This window comes from Electrophorus electricus, chromosome 10, assembly GCF_013358815.1.
Source record: "Electrophorus electricus isolate fEleEle1 chromosome 10, fEleEle1.pri, whole genome shotgun sequence".
NCBI lineage: Eukaryota > Metazoa > Chordata > Actinopteri > Gymnotiformes > Gymnotidae > Electrophorus > Electrophorus electricus.
In genome coordinates this window covers 5808562-5835623 of record NC_049544.1, presented here as the reverse complement: position 1 = coordinate 5835623, position 27062 = coordinate 5808562, and the positions used below count along the sequence as shown (strand labels likewise).

At 41.5% G+C, this 27062-nt stretch overlaps 2 protein-coding genes across 5 annotated transcripts in view; both read left to right on the top strand.

The window, feature by feature from the left end:
- adam15 (ADAM metallopeptidase domain 15) overlaps positions 1-16912 on the top strand; it is a 23434-nt gene extending 6522 nt beyond the window's left edge. The window contains exons 3-25 of one of the 3 annotated variants that reach the window (XM_026999981.2): positions 2277-2353; positions 2482-2560; positions 2926-3002; positions 3729-3939; positions 4365-4430; positions 5893-5964; positions 6458-6627; positions 6791-6875; positions 6996-7144; positions 7534-7711; positions 8095-8187; positions 8339-8534; positions 8865-8973; positions 10520-10703; positions 11030-11107; positions 11407-11518; positions 11666-11816; positions 12696-12804; positions 13956-14024; positions 14220-14300; positions 15276-15344; positions 15600-15772; positions 15959-16912. In XM_026999981.2, coding sequence (XP_026855782.2) covers positions 2277-2353; positions 2482-2560; positions 2926-3002; positions 3729-3939; positions 4365-4430; positions 5893-5964; positions 6458-6627; positions 6791-6875; positions 6996-7144; positions 7534-7711; positions 8095-8187; positions 8339-8534; positions 8865-8973; positions 10520-10703; positions 11030-11107; positions 11407-11518; positions 11666-11816; positions 12696-12804; positions 13956-14024; positions 14220-14300; positions 15276-15344; positions 15600-15772; positions 15959-16028 — 2658 coding nt within the window. In that variant the 3' untranslated portion in view covers positions 16029-16912. Of the gene's footprint in view, positions 1-2276; positions 2354-2481; positions 2561-2925; positions 3003-3728; positions 3940-4364; positions 4431-5892; positions 5965-6457; positions 6628-6790; positions 6876-6995; positions 7145-7533; positions 7712-8094; positions 8188-8338; positions 8535-8864; positions 8974-10519; positions 10704-11029; positions 11108-11406; positions 11519-11665; positions 11817-12695; positions 12805-13955; positions 14025-14219; positions 15345-15599; positions 15773-15958 lie in introns of those variants that run through there. The other 2 variants (XM_035530537.1, XM_035530538.1) reach the window with 2 other exon arrangements.
- A 2762-nt stretch (positions 16913-19674) lies between these two features.
- On the top strand, positions 19675-26363 carry LOC113571150 (semaphorin-4A). 2 transcript variants are annotated; one of them, XM_026999946.2, is made up of 14 exons: positions 19675-19933; positions 21344-21504; positions 21681-21734; positions 21982-22077; positions 22175-22268; positions 22526-22645; positions 22735-22862; positions 23512-23693; positions 23802-23943; positions 24088-24277; positions 24413-24528; positions 24913-25076; positions 25345-25418; positions 25522-26363. In XM_026999946.2, exons 1-14 carry the CDS (start codon positions 19837-19839, stop codon positions 25989-25991), a joined length of 2088 nt encoding a protein of 695 aa, XP_026855747.2. In that variant the 5' UTR covers positions 19675-19836; the 3' UTR covers positions 25992-26363. The 2 variants fall into 2 exon arrangements, with proteins under 2 accessions (XP_026855747.2, XP_026855748.2); XM_026999947.2 differs by lacking the exons at positions 21344-21504; positions 21681-21734; positions 21982-22077; positions 22175-22268.
- The last annotated feature ends 699 nt before the right edge of the window (positions 26364-27062 follow it).

Genomic DNA, 27062 nt, shown 5'->3' with positions numbered 1-27062 from the left:
TGGTTTCTGTCCTGATTCTGCTTTCTCCTTGCAGATTACATTCTCTTGTTATTAATGGTCATGCAAACTGGTTCCTGCCCAGTCTGTAGTCTCAGACCCACCCCTTTGTTCGTGTGTTATCAGTTGGCTGTTTTCCCAGATAGCTCAGACATTGGATCCACTCAATCAGAATCGCTTGCACTCCCAGGCATTTGTGATTAAGCTCTTCACCACAGCCATCTACTTATTATGGTCATAAGCTTGAAGATATATGCTTGTGGGTGTGTTTGGCCTATCGGCATACAGAAAACAACCTCTTTTGGCCCGTGTTTAATATGACCCTTGACCCTTAGCTGGAGCAAGTGTATTTGGCATGAGTAGAGTTATTTTAGTCTACTTTCTCTAAGATTATAACCTTGACTAGAAACTGACTGAATGAGCTTTGAATCACCATCAGCTGTGAGGATGGACTGAGCAAATAATCTTTGAATCACATTTATCCTAAAGCAAACCTCTGTGATTTGTTGAACTTGTGTCGTGACTGGAAGCTCCTCCTAGCCTCAGTCCCTGCCAAAAAACAGCCAAAGCATCAGCATATATTTATCAACACCAGTTCAGAATGAAAACCCATCAAGCAGGATTGACCCCCAGGCTAGAAAGATTTGCTCCAATAAGAGTGGTTAGCATCCAGGCTGGCCTATAAACAAAGCGCTGGTGCCAGTTAGTCTGTACTATGTGATAATGGTGGTATTCTTCTGACACAGCTGCTGTGTGCAGGGCTGAGAGAGCCCAGACATGAAGCCCTCTGTTCCCGTGGGGAAGCAGAGGAGAAAAGCAGGAAACGGAGGCGGCATCTCCGCAGGAAGCTCACGGGGGTTTCACTTTTTCACCGGGGGGGGGGGGGTAGGGATGCGTTTGAGTCTGTGTTTTGTCCGCGCGCGTGTGTGTTTGTGCGCGTGTGTGTGAGTCAGCATGTGTATGCAGGAAGGAGTGCGGGGGAGGCGCATCAACAGGGGAAATGAGAGTGCAAAGAGTGAGGTGAGGGATAGCCAGACACTGATGGGCTGTGGCGCTGAGTGTGCACAGAGGGGACGCGAAGGCTGCTCCACCACCCTACTCAGTCAGCAGACCTTTCCTGCCAGTGATTGTGTGTGGGGTGTGCTCTGCGATCAGGAAGGGCGAGAAGGAGAGGTTCTCCCCATCTCGCCTTATGAAGCTGAGAATCCGATTAGCGAGATATCACTTTTGTGTGCTAATATGACTACAGGATCGGACCGCATGCACTATGAGCCCTTTTTTTTTTTTTTTTTTTTTAAACTGCATAGGTATCAGGGAAGTGGACATACGGTGATAGTGTTAATCAAAAAGCCTATTAAAGCAATTCTCTGTGTTGCATGATATTTTAAGACGATTATATATCATCACATTATCACGTTACACTACACCACTGTGACATGGCACTAATGTAATTTAATACCGAGCCATTTATAAACAAACCTATTCTCAAGTAATAACACCAGAAAACGTATTATAAAAAGAACAGCAAATTATAAGGTGTAGTAACTAGCCAAAAAGCTCCAACACTTTAAGCAATAAACAATCAATAAGAAATCATTGTTTCATTCAGCTGCTAGTTTATTTCTGCAGTGTGTTATGAATTATATAGAAAATCGCTTTTTATTTTCCCCTTACAAAGCACTTTATTTGAAACCGACACAGCAAATTCTTGCACATACACACCACAGTATAACAATCAATTACACTGTCATTAAATTACTCCTACATGATAAAACCTTAAAATCCCTTATTAAGCTTACATCTCATTGTTCCATTGGATCACCTCATATTAGCACTGACCACCAAAATGACCTTTGGAATAAATTTTTTTTATGATTGCATAGGTCTAAAATTGGCCGCTATGACAGGAGTGGACTATGTGAGAAAGATCACCAGCTATAGACAATGCTGTACACAGATTCCCATTCTCATACATCATGGGGATGGACTAATTCCACTAAAATGTCTGTTGACTCCAGCACTTCAATATTACCTGTAGTGGATATTGTTCTGAAATGTGTTTTTGAAGGTTATCATTAACACCTCAGGGCTTTAAACCAAACTCTGACATTCTATGACAACCTATAATATTCCACCAACTTTAAGAAGCCTGTGGTCAGACTTCTGTAGTATTGCTGATGCACAATTTTTATGCCAGTCTATGATTTTACACCTGTAGTGCCAAATGGTTTAAAAAGTGCTTGGTGCATTTCTTTTTATTTGCTATCTTTTTTTTCCAGAATGGTCACCCAGACACATTGCTTTGTGGTCTGCAAGTGGGAGACATCCTCCTCCTGCTAGACTTGGAGAAAAACCAGTGAGTCTACACAGTCCCAGACATACATCATATGATGGAAACACTCCCAGATATCCAGCTTGTCTACCCTTATGTTTATTCATCTGCTTGTGCTCCACCTCCTCACTCACATTGTCTGGACTCTGCAGGAATCTGTTGCCTGCGCCACCCAATATCTTCTACTACTTGCCAAATGGGACTGGGGTGTCCATGGAGGAGGGTCCAGTGGTCTGTTTATTTCTCTCATTCATGAATATGATTTGCTGTAAATTTGCATAATGTATGCATTAGTGGCACAGGTGAGTGAAGTACATGATTAGTCAGCCCTAGCAGCAGAACCGTCCACTGAGTCGGCATTTCTATGGATGCAGGAGCGTGCAGGATTCAAGGGGCTGCTAAAGGGCCAAGTGGTGTCCACTGTATTTTGACTGGAGGCCATTACTGCATTCTAACAGTGTATTTGCTTAACTAAATGCTGAAAGTCATGTTACTATTATGAGCATTGTGTGTGGGTGTGTGCGGATGGGCGGGTAGCTGGAGTGACTAAAGGGAAATTAAATATTGAATTGACCTCATTTGGGCTCTGTTCTCAGACTCACTGTTACTACCATGGCTCAGTGAGAGGGTTCTCTCTGTCCCGTGTGGCAGTTAGCACCTGTGCTGGCTTACGGTAAGGACCGCAGTACTTCCTCTCACTGGTCCTCCTCCCCTGTGTCTGTTAGGAAAAAACGTCCACCGACGGGGGTTGTTTTTAACTGCTTTGATGCTATGGCGCTTTACTACCTAGACGATTCTCTGATCCCTGTGTGTATTGGTTCTCTAATCGTCAGTATTGGTTGTGCTTGTGTTGGAACTCTTCCTTGTAAAGTTCTGTTCTAGAGTGTAGCATATAGTTGCAAATGAGTGATCTTATACCTAAGTTGCAGCCCTGTCTGAGCATAGACTTGTGGAAACCCAACAACTGGGAAATAAAGGGGGTGAAGACCTGGAAGATGATTAGAGGCATGTGAGGGAATATATAAGTTTGAAAAAGGGGCATGAATTTCTGTCTACCGTAGATGAAGCAGGGAATTCCCCACCCAGTGCAATTTCATTCTGGGGCCATACCTGGGACTGAACTCATGAGTGTGTGCTGGGGGCTGGTGAAGGGTTTCTTGTGCAGAGCTGTAAGCATTGCAGTAATTCCCACTGGCACTCATCCACACGGATGGACCATGTGCTTAATGAAGTAATGTCTGCAGTGCCCCTAAAATGTAGGACATCTTGGTCAAATGTCTTTGACTTATATTGGCACAAGAGATGGGTTTAAGCTTTCATGTATATCCAGTAATATAATCTGACATGTTACTGAAAATGGGAATTCAATATTATGCTTATCTCATGTTTATCTCTATAGGGGAGTGATAATAGTTAATGCTAGTTTAAGCTTTGAGCTGCAGCCTGATGAAGAGGAAGAGGATGAAGGAGTGGAGGGGCGTGGAAGATCAGAAGAGGAGAGGGGGATGCACCTGCTCTACCCGATCCACCAGCGAAGTTCTGAGTCGGGTGACTGTGGGGTTTCTCACACCTCCATACCCCCCATTCAGTTCACCCCACACATGCACAGGGTGAGGGATGCGATGAAGCTCTGCATTTGTGTGTGTGTGTGTGTGTGTGTGTGTGTGTGTGTCTGTGTGTGTGTGTGTCTGTGTGTGTGTGTGTCTGTGTGTGTGTGTGTGTCTGTGTGTGTGTGTGTCTGTGTGTGTGTGTGTCTGTGTGTGTGTGTGTCTGTGTGTGTGTGTGTCTGTGTGTGTGTGTGTCTGTGTGTGTGTGTGTCTGTGTGTGTGTGTGTCTGTGTGTGTGTGTGTCTGTGTGTGTGTGTGTCTGTGTGTGTGTGTGTTTTTGTGTGTGTGTGTTTGTGAGTGTGTGTGTGTGTGTGTAAATATGTGTATTCTGTGTGGGTGTTTGCCTTTGTGCCGGCAGTTACTTTAATTTTAATATGAAGAGACTCCCTAGTCCTGCACTCATTGAAAACAGAGGTTCTGTTTTACAGAGTAAAAGAGATATTCTTTCAGAGACCAAATATATTGAACTGGTGCTTGTTGCTGATCACAAGGAGGTGAGTGAGCATTTCTGTTGTTCTTACATTGTGTAGACTATAATAGTTTGAACAAATACAGATTATGTTGGTTTGGTTCTGCAAAGTGCAAAGTGTCAACTTTGATTTGAGGATGTGTGTCCACACTGGGTGAGTCATGGCATTGACATATGTTGAGAGCGGCCATTTTACACACAACCCTTCCATTGTAGGGAGACAAAATTATTTTGACTGTTGGATGCCCTGTTGTTTCTTAGCAGCTGGGAGTCATTACGTTGTTACTTCAGCATCGTAATTCAAGAAAATTAACTGAAGGTCAAGATTTGATTCTGAATGCTGCATCTGGAGTGTATTACAGAAAGAGCAGGAAGTGTCATTCCTGGCAGGGCAGACCACCGTGAGGCTTACAAATCTGAATGAATCAATGAGAAATATTGCGCAACTCTATAGTACACTGGTAAGCTGCAAGAACAGCTTCATATTCAACCAAATGGCTCAGAATTCACCGAATGTTGCTCCACATTACAGCAGCAGAATGGCCCCAAACATACCGTTAAAAGCAAAGATGCAGTTTGTCCATGAACAAAAAGTAATGCTCTTAACTAGGTGAGTCAGTGACTTGAATCCCACTGAGGATGTATTTTATTTGCTCAAAAGGACATTGAAAGCAAAATCCTAAAAAAGAAGAAACAAAAATGGTGGTAAAATAGTCAAAGTCAAATGTATTTATTTATAGCGCTTTTTACAACAGCCCTCGTCATAAAGCAGCTTTACAAATGTCAAGTCCAAGCCCCCAGCGAGCAAGCCAAGGGCGTCAGTGGCAAGGAAAAGCTCCCTAAGAGCACGAGGAAGAAACCTGGAGAGGAACCAAGACTCAAAGGGGGGGGCATGCTCCTCTGACCGACAACGGACACCACGATAGCAGCAATCAGAAGCCAGGCAGAGAAGATACCCTGCATCCACTGAGGTCTAAGGGTCACATGGTCATGAAACATGAAGCCTATATGATGATATTTTTAATTACCTCTGGTGCTGTGTGAACAAAGGACCTTGTATTGAGAAAACTGATTCACCCAGTACAGATCCTTGAACTAAAGTTGGCATAGTGCACTTTTAAGCTCATGATTTCAAATCCCATGCACTGAAGTCCAGACTGGACTGATCCTGAAGAGGCCTTCCAGCTGCAGCACAGTCCATGAGTCTCAGTTAGGATGTGCGTTTTGTGTCCAAACCGAGACTCATGGACTGTGCTGTAGCCAGTAAGCATGTGTCTTTTATTGAAATGTTGTGCCAGAGAAAAGGTGATATTGTTTCAGCCAATACGGATGTGCAGCATGTATTTTGTTACTGCCCCATGTATGTTCAGTAGGGGCACGTGCTGACAATGTGTAGGTCCTTATTACACTTAGTGTGGCTTCTGTACGTCATCATAACTTTGTTAGTTAATTAAATATAGTGGTTACATTGATTTTCTTGCATACAGTACCTAAATTATCAGAAGAACAACAAGACTATTATTTATCGCATGCTGGATGTGGCCAACCAGGTAGACTGGGTAAGTTAGGAATTTAGTTTTGATAATATTGTGCTATTGGTTTACATATATATATATATATATATATATATATATATATATATATATATATATATATATATATATATATATATATATGTATGTCATACCTATGAGATCTATTTAATAGAGCATCAGTTAGCATTTTTAATTAATGTTTCATTATAATTAATACAGAAACTGTTTTATTGAATGGTAAAAAGTTTTTACTGTTAGAAAGAAGCAAAAACGCTTTGAATGTAAGACCAGCAAGCTAGTGCATGTTTTTCATTTACCAGGAATTAGGCAAAATGCTCCTTACTACTTCTTAAGGCATATGAAAGGGCATTTTATGATTTGGCTGAATTTTTAGAACCTAATGGCTTTTTGTTTGTGAATAGTTCTCTTGGAAACCTTGAGTATGATGTGACAACTTTAGCGACATTTAGAACTGATTTATTCTTCACTTGTTCCCCTTGCGCCCTGCACGGATCAGTTCTACCGGCCGCTGAACGTGCGCGTGGCCCTCCTGGGCCTGGAGATCTGGAGCCACCGAGATAAAATCCTCGTAGATAAGAGTCCCACTGACACGCTCAACCGCTTCCTGGAATGGAGGACCAGAGAGCTGCTGCCACGGCTACGCCATGACAACGCGCAGCTAATCATGTAGGCTCTGATTAATTATACATAATGTAGGCAGGAAGGGTGTTATTTCATAAGCAATAAAAATGATCCAGAAGAAATAAATGTCGCCTGTTTGCTTTCTAAATGGATTTCCTCCTCTTAGAGAGTAGAGAGTATACTTGAGGGTTTATTGATTTTGCAACAGTGGCGAGTCGTTTGACGGTACCACAGTGGGCATGGCCTCTCAGTCCTCCATGTGCTCCAAGGACAGATCTGGAGGAGTTAATGTGGTGAGACTTGATGACATTGCAACACCAGATAGCCACCCCTTCTCGATGGGTTTTTTTCATCTCAAACAGCTGGCGAGGAACATGCTGCTCTGATTGGCTCCGCCCCTCTCTGTCTCACAGGACCATCTGGTGAGCGTGCTGGGTGTGGCTTCCACGGTGGCGCACGAGCTCGGCCACAACCTGGGCATGAGCCACGACACAACCGAACGTGGCTGCCAGTGCCAAAATGAGCCCCGCCTTGGCGGCTGCATCATGGAGCCCTCCACAGGGTATGTGCGTGCGCACGCGTGCGTGTGCGTGTGGGTGTGTGTTTGTGCGCATGCGTGTTTGTGCGTGTGGGTGTATAAGGAAAAGAGAATAGTTGATGAAGAAACCTAGGCTCCCCATACACAGATCTCCCCTCACACAGGTGTGCGCTGTTCATGTAGCTCTCTCCTCACACAGTGTGTTCAGCTCATGTAGAACTCTCCTCACACATGCGCTGTTCATGTAGCTCTCTCCTCACACAGTGTGTTCAGTTCATGTAGAACTCTCCTCACACATGCGCTGTTCATGTAGATCTCTCCTCACACAGTGTGTTCAGCTCATGTAGAACTCTCCTCACACATGCGCTGTTCATGTAGATCTCTCCTCACGCAGGTGTGCTCTGTTCGTGTAGGTTCATGCCCGGTCAGTTGTTCAGCAGCTGCAGCAAGCACGACCTCTCCCTCAGCCTGCTACACGGCGGCGGCATGTGCCTCTTCAACGTGCCCCAGCCCGAGGAGCTGCTGGGGGGCCCGCGCTGCGGGAACCTCTACATCGAGACGGGCGAGGAGTGCGACTGTGGCCTGCTGGATGTAAGACGTGTCAATGAATCCTCCAGCAGAGCCATGGCTTAGCCCAGCATGGAACCCCACAACGCACTTAGGTCACGTGATGGTAGTCTTCAGACGGGTCACGAAACTGGACTTTGGACTCTACAAAAACGACTTGTGAACATTGCTAGTTTGTTGTGCAGTGCCATTGTTAAAATCATAAAACATTAATAATCCAAAGAAATGTCTTTAATCAGGCTCATGATTTGGCCTGATGTCACAGGCCCATGCCACACTTTAAGATGGAAATGTTATGCAGCAGGGGCAGGAAAAATGAGTCAAGTTTTGGTTCAGTTGGTTCATTTGCTCTGAAAACTGTTTAGAGAATACTCACTGTGTGTGTGTGTGTGTGTGTGCGCGCGCAGGAATGTAATGATCCGTGCTGTAATGCCAGCACCTGTAAGCTGGTTCCAGATGCCCAGTGTTCCTCTGATGGCATTTGCTGTGAAAACTGTAAAGTATGTATGACTCAAAATATGTATATCTCAACCACATATACACCTCGCACTTGGATAATTGCCTTGAATAATCCACTGCACTTCCTCTGTGCTCTCTCGCTCTCCTCCTCCTCCTTCTTCCTCCCCTGCACTCCCTTTCTCTCTCTCTTAGCTGCGTGTTGCCGGCTGGATGTGTCGGGACCCTCTGGGTGAGTGCGATCTCCCAGAGTACTGCAGTGGGACATCCCCGTACTGCCCAGCCAACGTATTCCTCCAGAACGGCGAGCCATGCCAGGGGGGCACGTCCTACTGCTACAGCGGAGTGTGTGCCAGTCTGGACAACCAGTGCCAACTACTGTGGGGATCCAGTGAGTGGCACCTGTGTTCACCATCCAGTTTACATTCTCAAGTTTATAAATTCACTACGAGTCAGGACCTGTTGGACCAGTGGAAAATTAAAAAGAAAACACAACACAAGCCAAATAAGGAGGATCTATTTCTTTTTAGTAAAGGCTGTTCTGTATTTTAATCATGTTTGATTCATTTTTGCTGTAAATGATCACTCATTCTATAGAGTGATTACGGCTCTAGTCTAAAGCGCCTGTGTCCTGTGAGGAGCATTAACGTATGTGTGTTTGCACGTGCGTGCGCGTGTGTGTACGTGCACGTGTGTGTGCATGCGTGCGCTGTTTTCTCAGACTCCACCCGTGCTCCGTCCGTCTGCTTCTCCTTCGTAAACAAGCAGGGCAACAAGTACGGCAACTGTGGCCAGATGCGCGACGGCAGCTACATCCCCTGCTCCAGTGCGTACGTGTCAAGACCTGAGCGCTCGAGTCACCTGAAAACAGTTTCGTAATCGACCACAGCCTGCATGGGCCCAGAAGCTTAATCTTCTTTTGTTTGCTTTCCTGTGAAGGCTATTAAACCCTCTGGGGTCTAGGGTTCTGTTTTGAGTGTATTTATGCACTCACGGGTCACTTTATTAGCAACATCACACTAATACTATACAGGATTTAATACTGAATAGGATCTAATGCTGAATAGGGGGAAGCCATTCACGTACACTGATGTGGAACCCGTCTGAAATGGCTTTGCTTATATAAGATGGGTACATTGTGGCCATAAAAGAATACACATGGTCAGCAGCAATACTCAAATAGGTTGTAGCATTCAAATGAGGGGCATATATATTTCTGGTGTCCTACACCATTACGCCACAGCCATCAGCTTGAGCTGTTGACTCAAGTTACATTGGGTCCATGGATTCAGGTTGTTTTATGCAGAATTCTGACAGCAGACATCGAGATCCAGCCGACTAGGCAGTGTGTCTGCAGTCTGCAGTTGTTCGGTCTTGGTGAGCCGACTGCAGACTCAGTGCAAGCCGATGTGCTCTACGGTTGCTGTAGCACTCAAGGTCCTACGCGTGGTGTGTTCGTTTGGAGATGCCTTTCTGCTCACAACAGTTGTAAATCTTGGGTGAGCTACTGAAGGCTTCCTGTCAGCTCACACCAGTCTGGATGTCCTCCCGCTGTCATTAAGTGACAAAGCATTTCTGCTCCTGGGTGCTGCAGCAGTGCGTCCTGTCATCTGGAGATTCTGAGAGTGATCTCTGATGTGAGTTTGATCCCTGTGCTCTCAGGGAGGGAGAGAGAGTGCAACTCCTCGCTGTCACAGCAACACTGGTCAAATGTGGGTGCCTGTGAGCTCATACATCAGAAGGGGGCAGGTAGCACCGTCCTCTGAGCAAGTTACACCGCTGCTGCGTGAGAAGAGTGAGGGCCCTTTCCCTCCATGGTTGTGTGATGGGGGAGAATTGCCCGACGAGTGGTGATCGTCTCGGACTAAAATTGGGGGGGGAAACTGGCGCCAGGGACATTTCTGCTCACAGCTCTGCATAAAGTTGTGAAAATGTAGTGAGTGAATGAGTGAAAATTCAAGATCAGCACTTGGACATACTCAGACCAGCTTGTCTGACACCCACAAACATGATCAAAGTCACTCAGGTCGTTTTTTTGTCCATTCTGCTACTTGAACACTAAGTGAAGCTTTTCAGCATTGTCTGCATGATTTTGTGCAGTGCACTGCTGCAGTATGGTTGATTTATAGCTAAATGACATAAATGAGCTAGTGTTCAGCTGTTCTTAATAAAGTGGCCGGTGAGTGTAAATTTTGTTTGAATAATTATAGCATTACAACATGCTTTGTACTGTCACCGGCAATGTGGTGGACCTCAGTAGTGAAGCCCTTGGAAAGGGACCAATATTTAAATTACCCGTTTAGTACATGCTGGCTTTGAGAAAAGAAAACTCACCAGTTCTGTAAAGCTAAGCTTCCTGGTCATGTCCTTCTCCAGAGATGTGCAGTGTGGTAAGCTCCAATGTCAGGGAGGCTACACCTTTCTGGGATCGAGCGCAGAGACAACTGTAGTGAGACTGAACCACACTGACTTCACCTGTCGAGGGGCATATTTTGACCTAGGCGATGATGTCTCTGACCCAGCCATGGTGGCTCACGGGACTGCCTGTGCACCTGGGAAGGTGAGAGTTTGCACAGTTACCCATCACAGAATGCGAACATATGCTGTATACTCTATATGAGTGCATTTGCCTGTTAATTACTTGTATACCAATGGTATATCGTTGTTTATCATTTTTGATGCAGTATTTCTAGTGTACTGAACATGTATTTTGGGAAACCCAAATAGAATGAAATAGTGGGGGTTTTTTGTATCTGGGGTATTATTTTAGCTTTATGAATTAATCTGTTAATTGTATGTCTGCATGGGATTGTGCCTTTTCACTCAGTATAAGTCATTCATGGGTGTAATACTGTAACATGTATTGTTGTCTTGCTCCCCTCCTAGGTGTGTTTAGACCAGCGATGTCAGGATGCATCTGTGTTTGGTACCGAGGAGTGTCACAGGAAGTGCAGCGGTCACGGGGTAAGAAGCTGACATGCTTGCCTCATTACAGAGCTCCGGAGGAACATGGTCTCTCTTAGATTACTTCTTCGGTTTAGTACTGATCCTTTAGCATCCGGCAGGTAGTACCTTTTCATTCTTGACTTGCTTCTTCTGCTTCTCTTAAGATAACCCTTTGTGGATTTCTTTGTTTTAGCAAATATTTTACGCAAATTTACTACACCTTTGTATTAGAGGAAGTTACAGTACTGGAATCCCCCTGCCTGAGGTCATGAGGAAGTGAGAAATTGTACTCTTCACTTCTGGTTCTGCATCTGTAGGTGTGCAACAGTAACAAGAACTGCCACTGTGATGTGGGGTGGGCTCCTCCAGACTGTCAGTACTCCGGAGCTGGGGGCAGTGTGGACAGTGGACCCTTACGCCAGCCCAGAGGTGTCCACTCACACAGCATACCTGCTGTTCCTCATCAGCATACTTGCTCACTGCCGTTCACAGTAGCGGCTATGGGTACCGTATGCATATTAAATGCTACAGACCTCTGAGATCTGAGGGTGTGTGTTTGGGTGTGTGTGGCTCTAGACTCTGATCCCACGCGCGTGGCTCTGCTGGTGTTCTTCTTGTTCGTGCTGCCAGTGTTGCTGCTGCTCCTGGCATTCCGGTTCCCTCGCTGCCGACGAAACCTCTTCTGTTTCAACAACACACCCTTCAGCAAGGCCAGACAGCCAAGCCGGTGAGAGTGTGGCAGACAGACACAGACAGACAGACAGACAGGAAAGAGAAAGTGAAAGTAACAGAGACAAATGGACAGAGAGAGGAAAAGAGAGAGAGAGAGAGATTTTTTTTTTTTTTTTTAGAAAAAAATCCTGTCTGTGTTATCAAAACAGAGCCTCAAGTTTTGATTTTCCCTTTTCTTCATTTTACTCATGATCCAGTTAGAAGAAAAAGACAAAATTACTCTACATATTTAATCTGTTTCAATAATATGCAATAGAGTGTCACGGTAACTGTGTCTAGTGTGGGTTTTAGATGAACGGGTGTAGAAAAATGCAAGTTTGTTATTTATGTTCACTGATAGACTTCTTCACCAGTAAGCAATACCAGTTCTATATTTAACACTTCAACTTTTCTCAGACATTACCTCTGTAACAAGCCCAGACTTAGCCAAGAGTTTTAACATCCTCAGTACACTAACTATACAAGCTAGTCAAGGGAAGGTCAGAGATTTTAAGTCAACACACTTTTTGTGGTATTTAGAGAAATTCTCCTCGCATTCCAGCAGCTATCAATAAATCGTATATTCAGAGGAAGACATCTGGTCTCTGTGGTTGCTATAGTCTCTAGTCTGTAATCAGGAAAAACTAAACATATAGCCCACAAATGCACACAAATAGCAAAAGAGGGCATGTTGTGTGTGACATCTTTACAGGGAACAGTGAAGGAAGGGACTGTATTTATTTGAGTCTCATCTATAAAAATAGCCAAACGTATAGTCGAAATTGTTATCGTACCTTTAACATGCCTTTGGATGTTTTGCAACAGTTATGTGACTCCACAGTTGTTCTCAGTGCTTTCACTGCTGTTCTGACCGTGTATATCTCGTATGTCCCAGAACTCCAGTCATCGAGCGACTAAGCGCACGCAATGGCGAGCAGGTCCAGCCACTGAGGTATCAGTGGACTCCCCAAAATGACATCCCACTCACACGGGCCATTAGTAAGGTACAGCCTGCTCCAGCTTCACTCCTGTTCACACAGTTACGTTCAGTTAATTACATTTTATTTCTACAGACGTTGTCTTAGGTTATCTGTATATGAATCCACGTCTAGCCTCCTAACGAGAAAACCAATGGGGGCAGTGGCAAGGAAAAACTCCCTTGGCAGCATAATGAAGAAACCTTAGTAGGAGCCAGACTCAGAAAGGAACCAGTCTCTCATGGGCAACACTGGATAGCAGCATTCATAAACAAGTGACTCATAATAGACACAGAGGTGTAGTAACTTAGTAGAATATAATAGTCCAATACAATCATAAATTATAGTAGTCTGTGGTGTCCGGGTTGTAAGTCTGCTAATATGCACATTAAATAGTTCATTATTACAACAGTAGAGTATGTTAAAAATAAAGGAGTTGTGAGTAGGAACAATTTGAGTTTGTTTGTGGTATGTGATATGGTTTGTACTATGTTGTCCTCAAGTCAGTGTGGTTTAGTAGGTTTATTTGTATAGAGGTGTGAAGCAAGGAAAGTGTTTATAGTACTGTTCAAGTGGAATTCATTATCAGGCTTTTTGTGTGGTGTGGACTGGTACTTGTATAACAAAACAAAGATGAGGTTTGAAAAAGCATCTTCAGATGCATGCAGACTGCTAACACGGCAGTTATAGTTATCGTGCGTAGATACTTCTCACGTGATGTTTGTTGATTGTAACTGAAACGGCGTGGGTTTCCTAAATGCATCGTAACCCAAAGACAGTGGCTAAATGGTAATGTTTACATCCCTTTGGTATTATGCTCTCTCAGCTAAGTTTATCTTAATATCAGGATGCTTTGATAAAACCGGTCCAATATTTTATGGTATTTGCTGATATGAAGGTAACACTTACATTACATTACATTTATATTTGCAAGGAAAGTGCCAGCATAATAATATTTATCACCCACAGGCTGTGTTACTCTCCACTTCCGAATGGCGGCCTCCACTAACCCCCAACCCATTGCTAGTTCTGTTAATATAAAAAATCACTTCCTCTTCCTTTGTCTGACTCATTTTGAACTGAACCATGTGTATTTTTTCTTCGTTCCCATTTTAACCTAATGTCTGCATGTCCTGCCTCTCTTCCTCTCACTTTCCCTCATGCTCGCTCCTGGTCAGGCCCAGGACAGGCCTGCTCCTCCTACTAAACCTCTCCCACCTGATCCTGTCTCTAAACAACTCTCACAGGTAAACTGTCACATCCGCCAGACAGCAGGCTAGAAGAAGGGAGTACTGCCCCTCTTTCATTCTCTGGCTGGTAGCCAACTTACTAGACCACCTACCACTAGAATCTGATCTCCGCACACTTTAAAGGAGACTGTCTTTGGATGCTAAAGACTCTTAACATTTGATACTTGCTTAACACCTTCTCTGCTGCCCCAGTCAGCAGGGCAACGGCCCGACCCCCCCAACAAGCCCCTCCCACCCGACCCAGCCCCTTCAGAGAGCAAGACGCAGCGAAAGGTAGAGACGGGTTACTGCCACGCATGCCCGTGCGTTTATGTGCCCTAACTAGCACAGATCTGCCTCTCCGTGTCTCGCAGACTCTCAGCTTCTGCAGTGTCAAGCTGTCCTTGCTCATCTCCATATAAAGCGTTTGTTGCACTACTATGTGACCTCTGGCCTAGTTACCTGTGGCAGTGCATGTATTTGTGTTCTTGTTTGTGGTATGGTTTGAGAGATTGCTATGAAGGGTGCACTGGGTGTTGGTATAGGTCTGATTGTTATAAGGCAGGGTTTCCTAGCAAGAGCTTCAACTGGCAGTCATTAGGTTGTTTGGCATAAGCCCATTTTTAATAATGGGCTCATTAAAAAAGCTTGTGTTCTCCCACACTGCACTTTTGTATTTGGAACCTATAGAATGAAACCCTGCTTTAAGTGCATATGTGCTGTAGGCTTGTTGGTTGATGTCGGTGTGTATAACTGTTTCTGTTTACTGTGACGGGAGACAGAGTAAGAAAGAACACCAAGCAACCTCAGTGAGATTTCTTATATATGCCATCATTGTGATTAAGGGGTAATATGTCAACTCATCTACACATAACTACAGATTAAAACAACATAATACACTATCTTTAGTTACCATATAATTCAGATGCATTGGATTAATACATTTTATTAAAAGTTTACTTTACACATCATTGGAATCTTAGGTCATTTAAAATATTGTGTAAGCAATGACTATTAAAGCAGAAAATTTGCTCTGTCACTTGTTATAGTATGCACTGAGGTTCATTAGTTGAAGATAATGCAATTAAGCTTGTGCCTGGGTTAATCAAGGGACCCTGTCCAATGAGGAGCAATGCATGGCCTGTGATTCTCTGTGGTCGGTTTGGGGTGGATAAGTGTTGTGAGAATGAAGTGGCATGCAGTGAGTAGTGGTCCTCCGTGTCTTGCGTCTCCTCTCTGTTAAACACCTGTCTTTTACTGGATCTCCAGCCAACAGTGACACGACCAGCTGCTCCGAGCAAGCCCCTCCCCCCCGACCCTGTCCTATCAGACAGAGAGGTACCTGCACCCTGCAACCTTGTAGAGAGTGGGCCGACAGCTCTGTACACGTCACTCAGGCCCTGTACTACAGCACGTCTCTACAGTCCTTTAAAACGTTCTGGTCTCTTTTGAATTCATGTTTCCCTACCGTTGAATTGTATGTTACATCCCTAATAATGAGATCCAATTCCCTTGTCTGGAAAAGAGAAAACAGAAGTGTTCATAACGGTCCAATCTGGTAACCCAGTGTCGGATTCTTACCTCCTGTTTCAGATGGAAAACCACGGTCCCCCAAGACCTCCGGTTCCCAGGAAGCCTTTGCCTGCAGACCCCTGTGGTTACCCCACTGCCCTGCCCCTGCGCCCTCTCTCACAGCCAGCAGGGCACCATGCAGCTTCTGGCCCTGCTTCCTCCTTCACCACATCTGCTGCTGCTGTTCCTGTGAGGTCTGCATACTTTCCTAGTTTGTGTGTGTGTGTGTGTGTGTGTGTGTGTGTGTGTGTGTGTGTGTGTTGATTTCAAAGTTTCATTCACTTCTATTTTGCCAAAAGATTTCTTGAAAACGTATACTTACAGTATGTAAAATATTACAGACAGTATCGATTGTTTTTTTTCTTCTCTTTTTTATCTAGACATGCCCCGCTGCCCCCCATTACAACAACACACCACCCAAGGAAATTCCACAAACCTCCCCAGGTGTAACGGATGAGCCCACCTAAGCCCACTGCAGCCCAGTATGGGTCTGCCAGGGGGCCAGCACTGATCTGCACACTCCCACAGTTCTAATTGCACTGACCACTGATGAGGACTCTACGGAGCCTGAGCTATGATTTATAAATCACCCCAAACAGGCAAACTGGAGGACAACTCACACTGAATCTCACTGGACCTTTACTGTCAATACAGAGCACGTCCATGAAGAAATGTATGAACCGATGCACAGAATCTGGGAATAACTTCTGGGAATAACTTCCGTTTAACACCTGGACATATGTGAAGTGATTAACCAGTCAGTACCTTGAAAGTGCACACAGTGGGGATGCTACTCGTTTGACGTGGCCATCTTAGCGTGCTAATTACAGCGTCCGTGTCCCCGTGAGTCAGTGTTGACTCCACCAGACGAGTGATGTCTGCAGGCTGACCTGGAAGCCTGTGGCTCCAACGCTAGATTGCAGGGCTAGGAAATGTACCCTTCACTTTCAGCCAGTAACTGAGAATTACATATTCTATAACGCTAGCTGACTCCTGTGGAAGAATCCTATAACTTGCGGCAGCCTAGTCGGCTCAGTAACGATCCAGAAGGTTTGTGGTTTATTACGTAACCTGTTCCCTCTCTCCTACTGCATGGCAATGCCATTAGCAAGCTGCCCAAGGTTGTCCACTGAGGTTGGCACAAGCCATTGTCTAGCATCACTTGTTTAAAGCAAAAATGTCAAATGAATGCCGTGAGAAATGACGCATAGAGAGCTGGAGCGACCGTTTGTTTGGACTTTTTGCCTTTTGTAAATACTAAAAGCAGAAATTTGTGTGCATCTTGCAATGCAGTATTTTTATGCAATAAACTTGCAACATTGATGAATTTTCAATTTTGAATTGCTTTGTTTTTTGTTTTGTACTAGTAGTGCACATTAGTACTTTTAACCACAGACTTCCAGAAGTGCATGGAAAAATGAAGGATGTGTGGGAAGCCGTAATGACTGCTAAGAGAATGTATTGGTATTTTTAGTTTAATTCATTTTTCGTCATTGCCACCGGTATTCCCATCTACATCCTCAGTATTAACCTCTTGTTTAATTTTTTATGTTTTTGTAAATTAACATAAGAAAGCATGTTCATTTATTAAAAACCTTTTGAAAAGCTAGGTGTCCCCAAACTCTTAATGGGCAGTGCGCTCTATTAACTCCATGAAACTTCTTAAGTTCATTAGTAATGTACTAAAGTAATTAAAATTGCAGTTAAATAAAAAGAAACATTTCTTGGCATTAACTATATCCAGTTAATTGTTTATGACCTACAGACAGACGGAGGACAACATACAACCTAAATTCGGATTGCTATAAGCATGCAAATCTGCACTGCTGTTGTACTTGAAACTATTGGAGAGTACAAAGTCGAATCACTTTTTACAACACATCGTCAGCAGCTTTACAAACGTTTGGGTCCAGATCCCTAATGAGCAAACCAGTGGCGACAGTGGCAAGGATAAACTCTCTGGGCAGATTAAGGAAGAAACCTTGGGAGGACCAAGACGCGAGAGAACCCATCCAGCTTGGGCAGCCCAGCTTACAAACGCGCTCCACTACTTTATGTACAGTGCATGTAGGTAGTTCAGAGTGCGAGCAAAAATAGTACGCTTTTTAAAAAGAATGGTATTCATGATTTTGCTATTTAAATTGTTTTTAAAAGGAAGCAAAAAATGATTTTTGGTGCAATGTGATGTAGCGTTTTTTGCTATGAATGATGAACATGTCTATTAATATTATTAGTAGTAGTAGTGTTAGTCTATTTATATAGTAGTAGTGTTAGTCTATTTATATAGTAGTAGTGTTAGTCTATATAATAGTAGTGTTAGTCTATATATATATATATAGTAGTGTTAGTCTATTTATATAGTATGTTAGTCTATATATAGTAGTGTTAATCTATATATAGTAGTAGTGTTAGTCTATTTATATAGTAGTAGTGTTAGTCTATATATAGTAGTAGTGTTAGTCTATTTATATAGTAGTAGTGTTAGTCTATATATAGTAGTAGTGTTAGTCTATATATATGGTAGTGTTAGTCTATTTATATAGTATGTTAGTCTATATATATAGTAGTGTTAGTCTATTTATATAGTATGTTAGTCTATATATATATAGTAGTGTTAGTCTATTTATATAGTATGTTAGTCTATATATATAGTACTGTTAGTCTATTTATATAGTAGTAGTGTTAGTCTATATATAGTAGTAGTGTTAGTCTATTTATATAGTAGTAGTGTTAGTCTATTTATATAGTAGTAGTGTTAGTCTATATATAGTAGTAGTGTTAGTCTATATATATAGTAGTGTTAGTCTATTTATATAGTAGTAGTGTTAGTCTATTTATATAGTAGTGTTAGTCTATTTATATAGTATGTTAGTCTATATATATAGTAGTGTTAGTCTATTTATATAGTATGTTAGTCTATATATATATAGTAGTGTTAGTCTATTTATATAGTATGTTAGTCTATATATAGTAGTGTTAGTCTATATATAGTAGTAGTGTTAGTCTATTTATATAGTAGTAGTGTTAGTCTATATATAGTAGTAGTGTTAGTCTATTTATATAGTAGTAGTGTTAGTCTATATATAGTAGTAGTGTTAGTCTATATATATAGTAGTGTTAGTCTATTTATATAGTATGTTAGTCTATATATATATAGTAGTGTTAGTCTATTTATATAGTATGTTAGTCTATATATATAGTACTGTTAGTCTATTTATATAGTAGTAGTGTTAGTCTATATATAGTAGTAGTGTTAGTCTATTTATATAGTAGTAGTGTTAGTCTATATATAGTAGTAGTGTTAGTCTATTTATATAGTAGTAGTGTTAGTCTATATATAGTAGTAGTGTTAGTCTATTTATATAGTAGTAGTGTTAGTCTATTTATATAGTAGTAGTGTTAGTCTATATATAGTAGTAGTGTTAGTCTATATATATATAGTAGTGTTAGTCTATTTATATAGTATGTTAGTCTATATATATATAGTAGTGTTAGTCTATTTATATAGTATTTTAGTCTATATATAGTAGTGTTAGTCTATATATAGTAGTAGTGTTAGTCTATTTATATAGTAGTAGTGTTAGTCTATATATAGTAGTAGTGTTAGTCTATTTGTATAGTAGTAGTGTTAGTCTATATATAGTAGTAGTGTTAGTCTATATATAGTAGTGTTAGTCTATTTATATAGTATGTTAGTCTATATATATAGTAGTGTTAGTCTATTTATATAGTATGTTAGTCTATATATATATAGTAGTGTTAGTCTATTTATATAGTATGTTAGTCTATATATATAGTACTGTTAGTCTATTTATATAGTAGTAGTGTTAGTCTATATATAGTAGTAGTGTTAGTCTATTTATATAGTGCCTTTCTCAAACTCAAGAATGCTTTACAGGCACAAATCAGCTTTTACACTCAAATCAGTCACTCCAATGAGAAGCAGCAGCCAATAAAAAAAAATGTGTGTGTGTGTGTGTGTGTGTGTGTGTGTGTGTGTGTGTGTGTGTGTGTGTGTGTGTATGCCACTTGTCAGTTGCGGTCAGACTTTTTCTGTTTCTGATGACACTGTATTTCACACATAGCCAAGCTGCCGTGCACTTGAAGTACATGAACTATGAACCTGCAGTTAGCACCTTCCTTCCTGTTCATGAGTGTAGAGATAACAAGAAGTGGGCCACTGCTAAAGTTTCTTGTTCTGTTATTCTGGAAATATTGTGTGTCTCTTTTGCAGTCCTTCTAGCTGGTTCTCCTCACTATGACGAGTGTTAACGGATTCTGCAATATTTGTGTCCTCCTTTTCGGAATACTGCATCTCTCAAAAACCATCACACCCCGGACTTCCTTTCTTTTTGGTTAGTAGCAAAATTACCCAATTTATTTATGCGTATTTACTTTTTTATTATCCTTATTCTATTATTTGCCATTGCCTCCTTTCTTAAATATAAAGGGTACATTAAAAAGTAGGAAAGTAACAGAAAATTCTATCAAGAATTGTTAGCCAGCTCAAAACAACCTAAAGTGAAGTTTTTTTTCACACTGGCCTGTAAAGAGATAGACTAAACAGCCTCAGATAAGGTCTGTGTTACTGTGATAGTTGAGGCACAACATATTTAAATCTGCTGGAAGTGTCGAGATGTATTTGAAAAGATTGCAGAGATTGTAACAATAAACAATTATCGGTAAAAGGTCTCATCCATCAAACTGATTAAGTTTATCTTAGCTTCTACTTACTCAAATGAGATTCATGAACTCCAAGTCAAGCATTTAATGTGATTCAAATGTGATTTAATGTAATTCAAACCATCATTCATTTCCATTTTAACCCAGTACTAAACCATCACTATGTTGAAAACAACTGAATGTTATGTCAACATGTTCATGTCCATCAAGATTGAAAGATATTGATTTTACTAAAGTTGGAGCAAAATCTAACAAAAAGACCCTCTGCTCATGCTTAGGTTCTAGCACATATAATTTTGTTAACTATAATGTCTCACAGATATTAGAAAATAGTGCTATCTACAATGCTCATAGTCTCACAGAAAATTGACAAATTATGTACATAATTTGTACATAATAATTATGTACATAATTTGTGCTGATAAGATAATGATCAATCATCTTTTAGCAGCTCTGATAAAAAATTACCAAAAAGAAATTGTGGTATTGCTGAGCATGTGTGCATCTCATATAACACTAGAGCTTTCTCTGAAACTTCTAGACCACCCCACCCCTTTACAGGATGGGTGATTCAAACTAGCAAGTCATACAATATACTGACTTGAGTAAGAAGAGAGATCACCCAGTCAAAAGGTTCTTATGACACTATGACTCAGTTGTTCTGTGGATTAACTCTGAAATATTAGTATAACACAACAGGTAAATTATTTTCAATAATTATAACAGCAGACTAGCCTTTTCTCAATAAACTCAGAGTAACTGGCATTTATGATTTATTTCTTAATGGCTTGGCTTAAATGTGCTCAGTCATTTTACTAATAGATGAAAATTATACATTAGAAGTATTTAAATTCATAATTATGAAAAAAGAGTTCACTTATTAAAAATAGTGGTAATAGTGGTAATATGTTAATACATTTTTTTTTGTGAGATGAATTTTAGAACCTTCACTTGATTGGTAAACATAGTACCTATGCATGGTGTTCACTGTTTAAACTCTTTTCAGCTTTGCTAAGAAAAGATCATCTTGTATTGTGGTTTGTTGCTTCATAGCAGCAGCAGTCATGCTTTCCACCAAACAGGAACCCCAGGCCGAGTGCTTTCGCGATTTAATGCCAGCGATGTGCAAAACACTACCACCCTGCTGCTAAGTCCAGACGCTGCAACACTGTTTGTTGGGGGTCGCGACACTGTGTTGTCCTTAGACGTCAGTCAGTCTGATGGCATCACACTGAAAAACAAGGTTCCAATTTATAATTTATAATGTACAAATTACATCCCAATCGAGCTTTCTTTGATCCTTGAGTTTGTTAAGCTTTCCCTTTTTGTTAAGAAGTCATAGATAGTAATTTCATTTTTTTTTTTTACAGTTTACTTTATAGATATGTCACTAGGATAACATGAATTTATGTTTTATAGTTCGACTGGGAAGCACCTAAAAATCCTGAATGTAACTCTTTGGCGTTCAACCAGGTGTGGTGTGTTTCATTATTTTTATTCAAAAAGTCATATACTGGTCACTATCTTGGGCTACATTTCTGAATAATGGTTTTCTGTTATTTCAATATTTCAGTGAATGTTTAAATTAACATCGGATGCTATTTGGCTAATTTCTCTTCTCCCTTAAAAATCAAAGGTTGATTTAAAGATTATATTAAGGTCACCTAATTAATGTGTTCTGTGGGTATGTGATTAGTTTTTTTTCCCTCCAACTCTGCAGAATTGTGCCAACTTCATCCGAATTTTGCAATTTATCAACTCCACTCATCTGTATGCTTGCGGATCATGGGCATTTAAACCTCAATATACAATTCTTGTAAGGCCCAGTCCTATTATTTGAGTAGCAAATTTTCTCCTGGTTTTCTGCTGATATGTATGGCTTAACCTCAGTTTACCCAATGTCACTCTCTTAGACAGTAGATTCTTTGAAGGTCAGTAAAAAGCCAGAGCATGTCAAAGGTCACTGCCCTTACAACGCAAGTGAGAGGAGCACAGCTCTTGTTGTTGGTGAGGACCTGTGGGATGCAGACTGTACGGTCTCGGTTCACAATCTAGGCGGCATCTTATTACACATCAACAGAAGAGAAAAACACACTACATTCTTGTGTAAACACATTACACATTAAACGCCTGTCTGCATAGAGAAAACACTGAGATCGTAGTAAAAGAACTCTGCATTTGAATTTGAGATGCACTCTGGGGATGATTTTAAGTGTCATTTCATGTTTCTTTTTTTTTCTTTTTTTTTTTGCCATTACCTACAGATGGAAAACTGTATACTGCCACAACAAATGACTATTTTGGAAAGACGCCTGTCATCTCCCGCTATTTCAGTGATGACAAAAACGACCTACAACTTTCAGATAATTCTAGAGTACAAAAAGGTTTGTCTTCCTCTAACTTTTGCCATTTTAAGCCCTGCTCGCGGCGAGCCATGACACTGAGATGAGCACTCTCTCTTTTTTCCTGCTAGGTGCTACATTCATCAGTTCCTCTTACATTCCCAGCGAGGGGAAGGTGCTGTTTTTTTTCAGGGAAGCTGGAACTGAGTACAACTTCATGAACAAATTCACTGTGACACGGGTGGCCCAAGTCTGTATCGTAAGCATGCCATTCTCCTCGTTCTCATCTGGGTACTGCTGTACATTAGCTATTTGCTGTTAAATGCTTATACTCTGAAATCCAGCACACCCGGTAGGTTGTTGCTGTTGTGGCCAAATCACTATCTCTCTCTGTCACTACATCGGGATGCACTTGCATCCGCATGCCCCCAAGAAGCAGCATAAAGCAACTGTTTTCTAGTAATATTTTAGCCAGAATCACAGGACTACATGTGTCCTCTGCGGTGAAACCGATCCCAAAATTCTGGTCACTGGAGAAGAGTTCAAAGCAAGTTTGAAAACCAAGACAGGCAGAACTGATAACATAATGTGACCTGAGAGCAAGTATATGGAGCTCGCGAGCAAGTATTAGACATAACCCTGTTTGAAAAGCCCAGAACTTATGACACATGACGATATGTGAAGGTCGTCCCACATGAAATGCATGTCAGGTTCCCTTTCACTTAAAGTGCTGTCAAGCATCACAGGGGAATCAAACATTTCAGTCAAGACTTTATGTGTTACTTTAAATGTTGTTACACTTGGCCGTTACACTTGGGCTTTTAACATCACATCTGGTCGTGATATTATGTCACACTGTCAAAAGATTTTTTATAATGTGTTTTATTTATTTAAGACTCATTTTGCAGGATGACAACGGTGGCGAACGGGTCCTTCAGAAGCGCTGGACATCGTTTGCTAAGTCTCATCTTGTATGCCAGGCGCAGGAGCAGTTGCCTTTTAATCTGCTCCAGGACATTGTAACGGTGCCAGCGGCTGATGCCAAATCCCCTGATAATACACTGTTCTACGGCATCTTCACCTCTCAGTGGTCTATACAAATCCCTCTATTTATTCAGTAACCTGATTCTGAAGGTCATGCATACACTGTATATGTGCCATTTTTTATTTATTGTCTTTCTCTCTTGCTCATCCTCAGGGCTTTGACATCTGGCCAGTCAGCAGTGTGTGCTTTTAGACTAGCAGATATTAAAGCAGCGTTCTCAGCAAATTATAAAACTTACATTGTGGAAACTGGTGAATGGAAAGTGCAACGTAACAGAGACGCTATATTGGGCAAAGTAACCTGGTCTAATTTTTTGACATATCTTACCTTTATGTTATCTTACAATTTTTGTCTTATCATACGTTACCTTATATCTTCAGCACCTTCAATGTTGAAAGTCTAAAATGTAATTGTAATAATGAAATATCTTCTTTTGCAGTGTGGGTTACATAATGCCAGTGACCATATACTGAACTTGGTGAAAAAATCCTTCCTAACAGTTAATAATATACAGGCTGTGGGACATAAGCAGCTTTTAACATCCAAAGAGGAGCTGTACAGCCGCATCACAGCACAGAGAGTCCAGGCTGCCAACGGCCGCATGTACACCATCCTTTACCTGCTTACCGGTGAGGGAACTTCAAGAGGAAATATCCATTTTGGCTGAGACAATCCTATTACAAAATCAATTTTCTTTTCTCTTACAGTTATTTACTTAGCTAGCTAGCTAACTTTTTCAATCCTCTTGGAAATCATCTCTCTAGAGAGTGGATTTCTTCACAAAATTGTCTTGCTAAAAGACGGATATCACATCATCGAGGCAATCCAACTCTTCAAGTCACCACAGACCATCAAAAGCATCCTTGTCTCCATCGCCAAGGTTTTAAAGCATTCCACACCATTTACAATCATCATTATTTCAATACATACCTCGCCCAGTTTTCAAAGAGCCCCATTCTGTTCCAGGCCCAAGTACAGCTAAACCAGACAGCAAGGCTTTCCACTAGAGGTATTCAAATATGGTGCTTGAATACCAGTTCCACAGTGATCTTTGCTTTACGTTTGTGATCACAGTCCTGTCACTGCTGTGTAGATAAAATAAATTTGGATATGCAGTACTTATCTCCCTAGCTGGCCATGCAGGTGTGATGGGAACTGGAAGAGATGATAGGTTAAGGTCTGCCGACATGCACTGTGTGGCCACCTTACACTTCTTTACGCTAATGTCTGATGCCTTAAGAGAGATTCTGGTGTTCCCATATAGGGCATGGTGTTTGTTGGCTCCTCGGAAGGTGTGATTAGGGTGCCTGTGTCAAACTGCTCCTTCTACTCCAGTTGTGCAGAGTGTGTGTTGGCTCAGGACCCATTTTGTGGCTGGAACTCACAGAGCAAAAAGTGTATCCAACTGTACAACGTGAATCCTAATTTGTGAGTTTACTGGATAATGACCTGAAAGGTTTTTCAGGTAGTCTCTTAGACACAGCACACATAATGGGTGCATTCCAATACTTTTTTTTTTTTTTACTCTACACATATTTTAGTAATAGATGAGATTTAGAACATTTAAAATTTGTGCAATGTTCTCCATCTCCATTGGTCTCTGTGTGTGTGTGTGTGTGTGTGTGTGTGTGTGTGTGTGTGTGTGTGTGTGTGTGTGTGTGTGTGTGTGTGTGTGTGCACGTTTGCTGGAACACAGATGCCAGGATGTGGAGAATGGCAATTTCACAGATCAGTGTAAAGACTCAGAAAGTGGCACACTTGTCCCAAGAAGTAAATACTCTTTTCAGTTTTACATTCCAAAGTTTCTATTGTGAAGCACTGAACTGAGTAGTCTGCCATTCTGCCAGTGTTTGTTTCTGTGTCCCTTATCCAGAGGTGATCCATGCCCATCATTACGAGTGGGTGATGCTACCATGTGCCTCAAGCTCCGGCCTAGAACGCGTAAGCTGGAGGTTCTCTAATCACAGCATCGTACCCCAGTCGCACTACCTACAGCAGCGAAAAGACAACCTGCTTGTGCTCGTCACTCCAAACACTGCTGTGGAGTTCCACTGCGTCTCTGAAAAGCAGGGTCTCCAGAGAACCTTGGCCGTTTTCTCGCTGAAGCCTCACTCCCTGGGTTCCTCAAATCACTCAGTGCATTCTTTGGATGAAGACACTTTGAATAGCAGTCTACCTCTCACGCAGCCAAAGAACTACTATGTTGAGATGGTAGTGGTTTCCTTTCTGCTTGTTTTATGTATGTGCGTGCTTGCTGTTAGCATATTCTGTGTGCAGAGACAGAGCCGCAGTACTGCTAGCCCTGAATGTAATGAACTCTCTAGGATAAGTAGTGCAAGCTAAGCCTTAGGGTGAAGAAATGTTATGATGACCATAATATATGACTATACATAAGCATGCATCATTGCCATCTGAACTATGGAGTCTTCAAGAACAGAAGCAGTAGAGAGTGGATGAATAGGTGGGCCAATTTTCTTGCTGTATTATAAAACAACTTTAAAACTAGTCTTTTATTAAAAGTTTTTCATTGCGACGGGGGAGATCATTCTGGGCATATAATATGTAAATATATAAAAGTATTATGGATTTTTATAGATTTTGAGATGGACTTGACTAGTATGAAATTATTATACTCCCTAAAGTATACCTGTCAAGGTTTTTATGTGTGCGCATGTCTGTCCAGTGATTACTATGTATAAATAGTCATTTATCTGTTTTATTGATTCATTCATTGCTTGTGGATCAAGGTGGTTTCCACCTGAAGACTGAAAATGTGCAATTTGATCTTGTATTCATATATATTTGTGTGACCTATGTGTGTTACTCCCAGTTATGGCACAGACCATAACTGAATGGATGAATGAATACATAATAGAATACATATGTAAATGGGATAAGTATATTGGAAAGACACCAAAACAGAACACCGTGGTAAAACTTGCACATACCCTCAACAAGACGTGGTATTCACAATATCTTCAAGTGAGTCTCAACTACAGGTGCAACCACAGCTAAAACAAACAGCTACCTGAACTGTGGAAACAGACAAATCAAAAACACACAACACTACATGTACTTCCTGACTAACACAAAAACAAGCACAAACCCACTACCAAGCAAAACAGTGGTTATACCTTACACCTAGATCTATATGTGATACATGTTCAGCTAGGTAACATAATCTAGATGGAGAGAGCTACAAGACAAAAGAAAGGTATGTATTACAGCAAACAAATAACAGAAAAAAAGTCATTAGAATCTATGATAGTGAGCAAGAAGCTGTTAAGTGGATTTGGATGAGCCTTGATATTGTCCTGAACTGATAACATCAGCAAAACACAGGAAATTAATGGACCAGATCTGAAATGGAGTTTGAATCCGAAAAATATGGACCAAACAGCAAATGGCACCCCA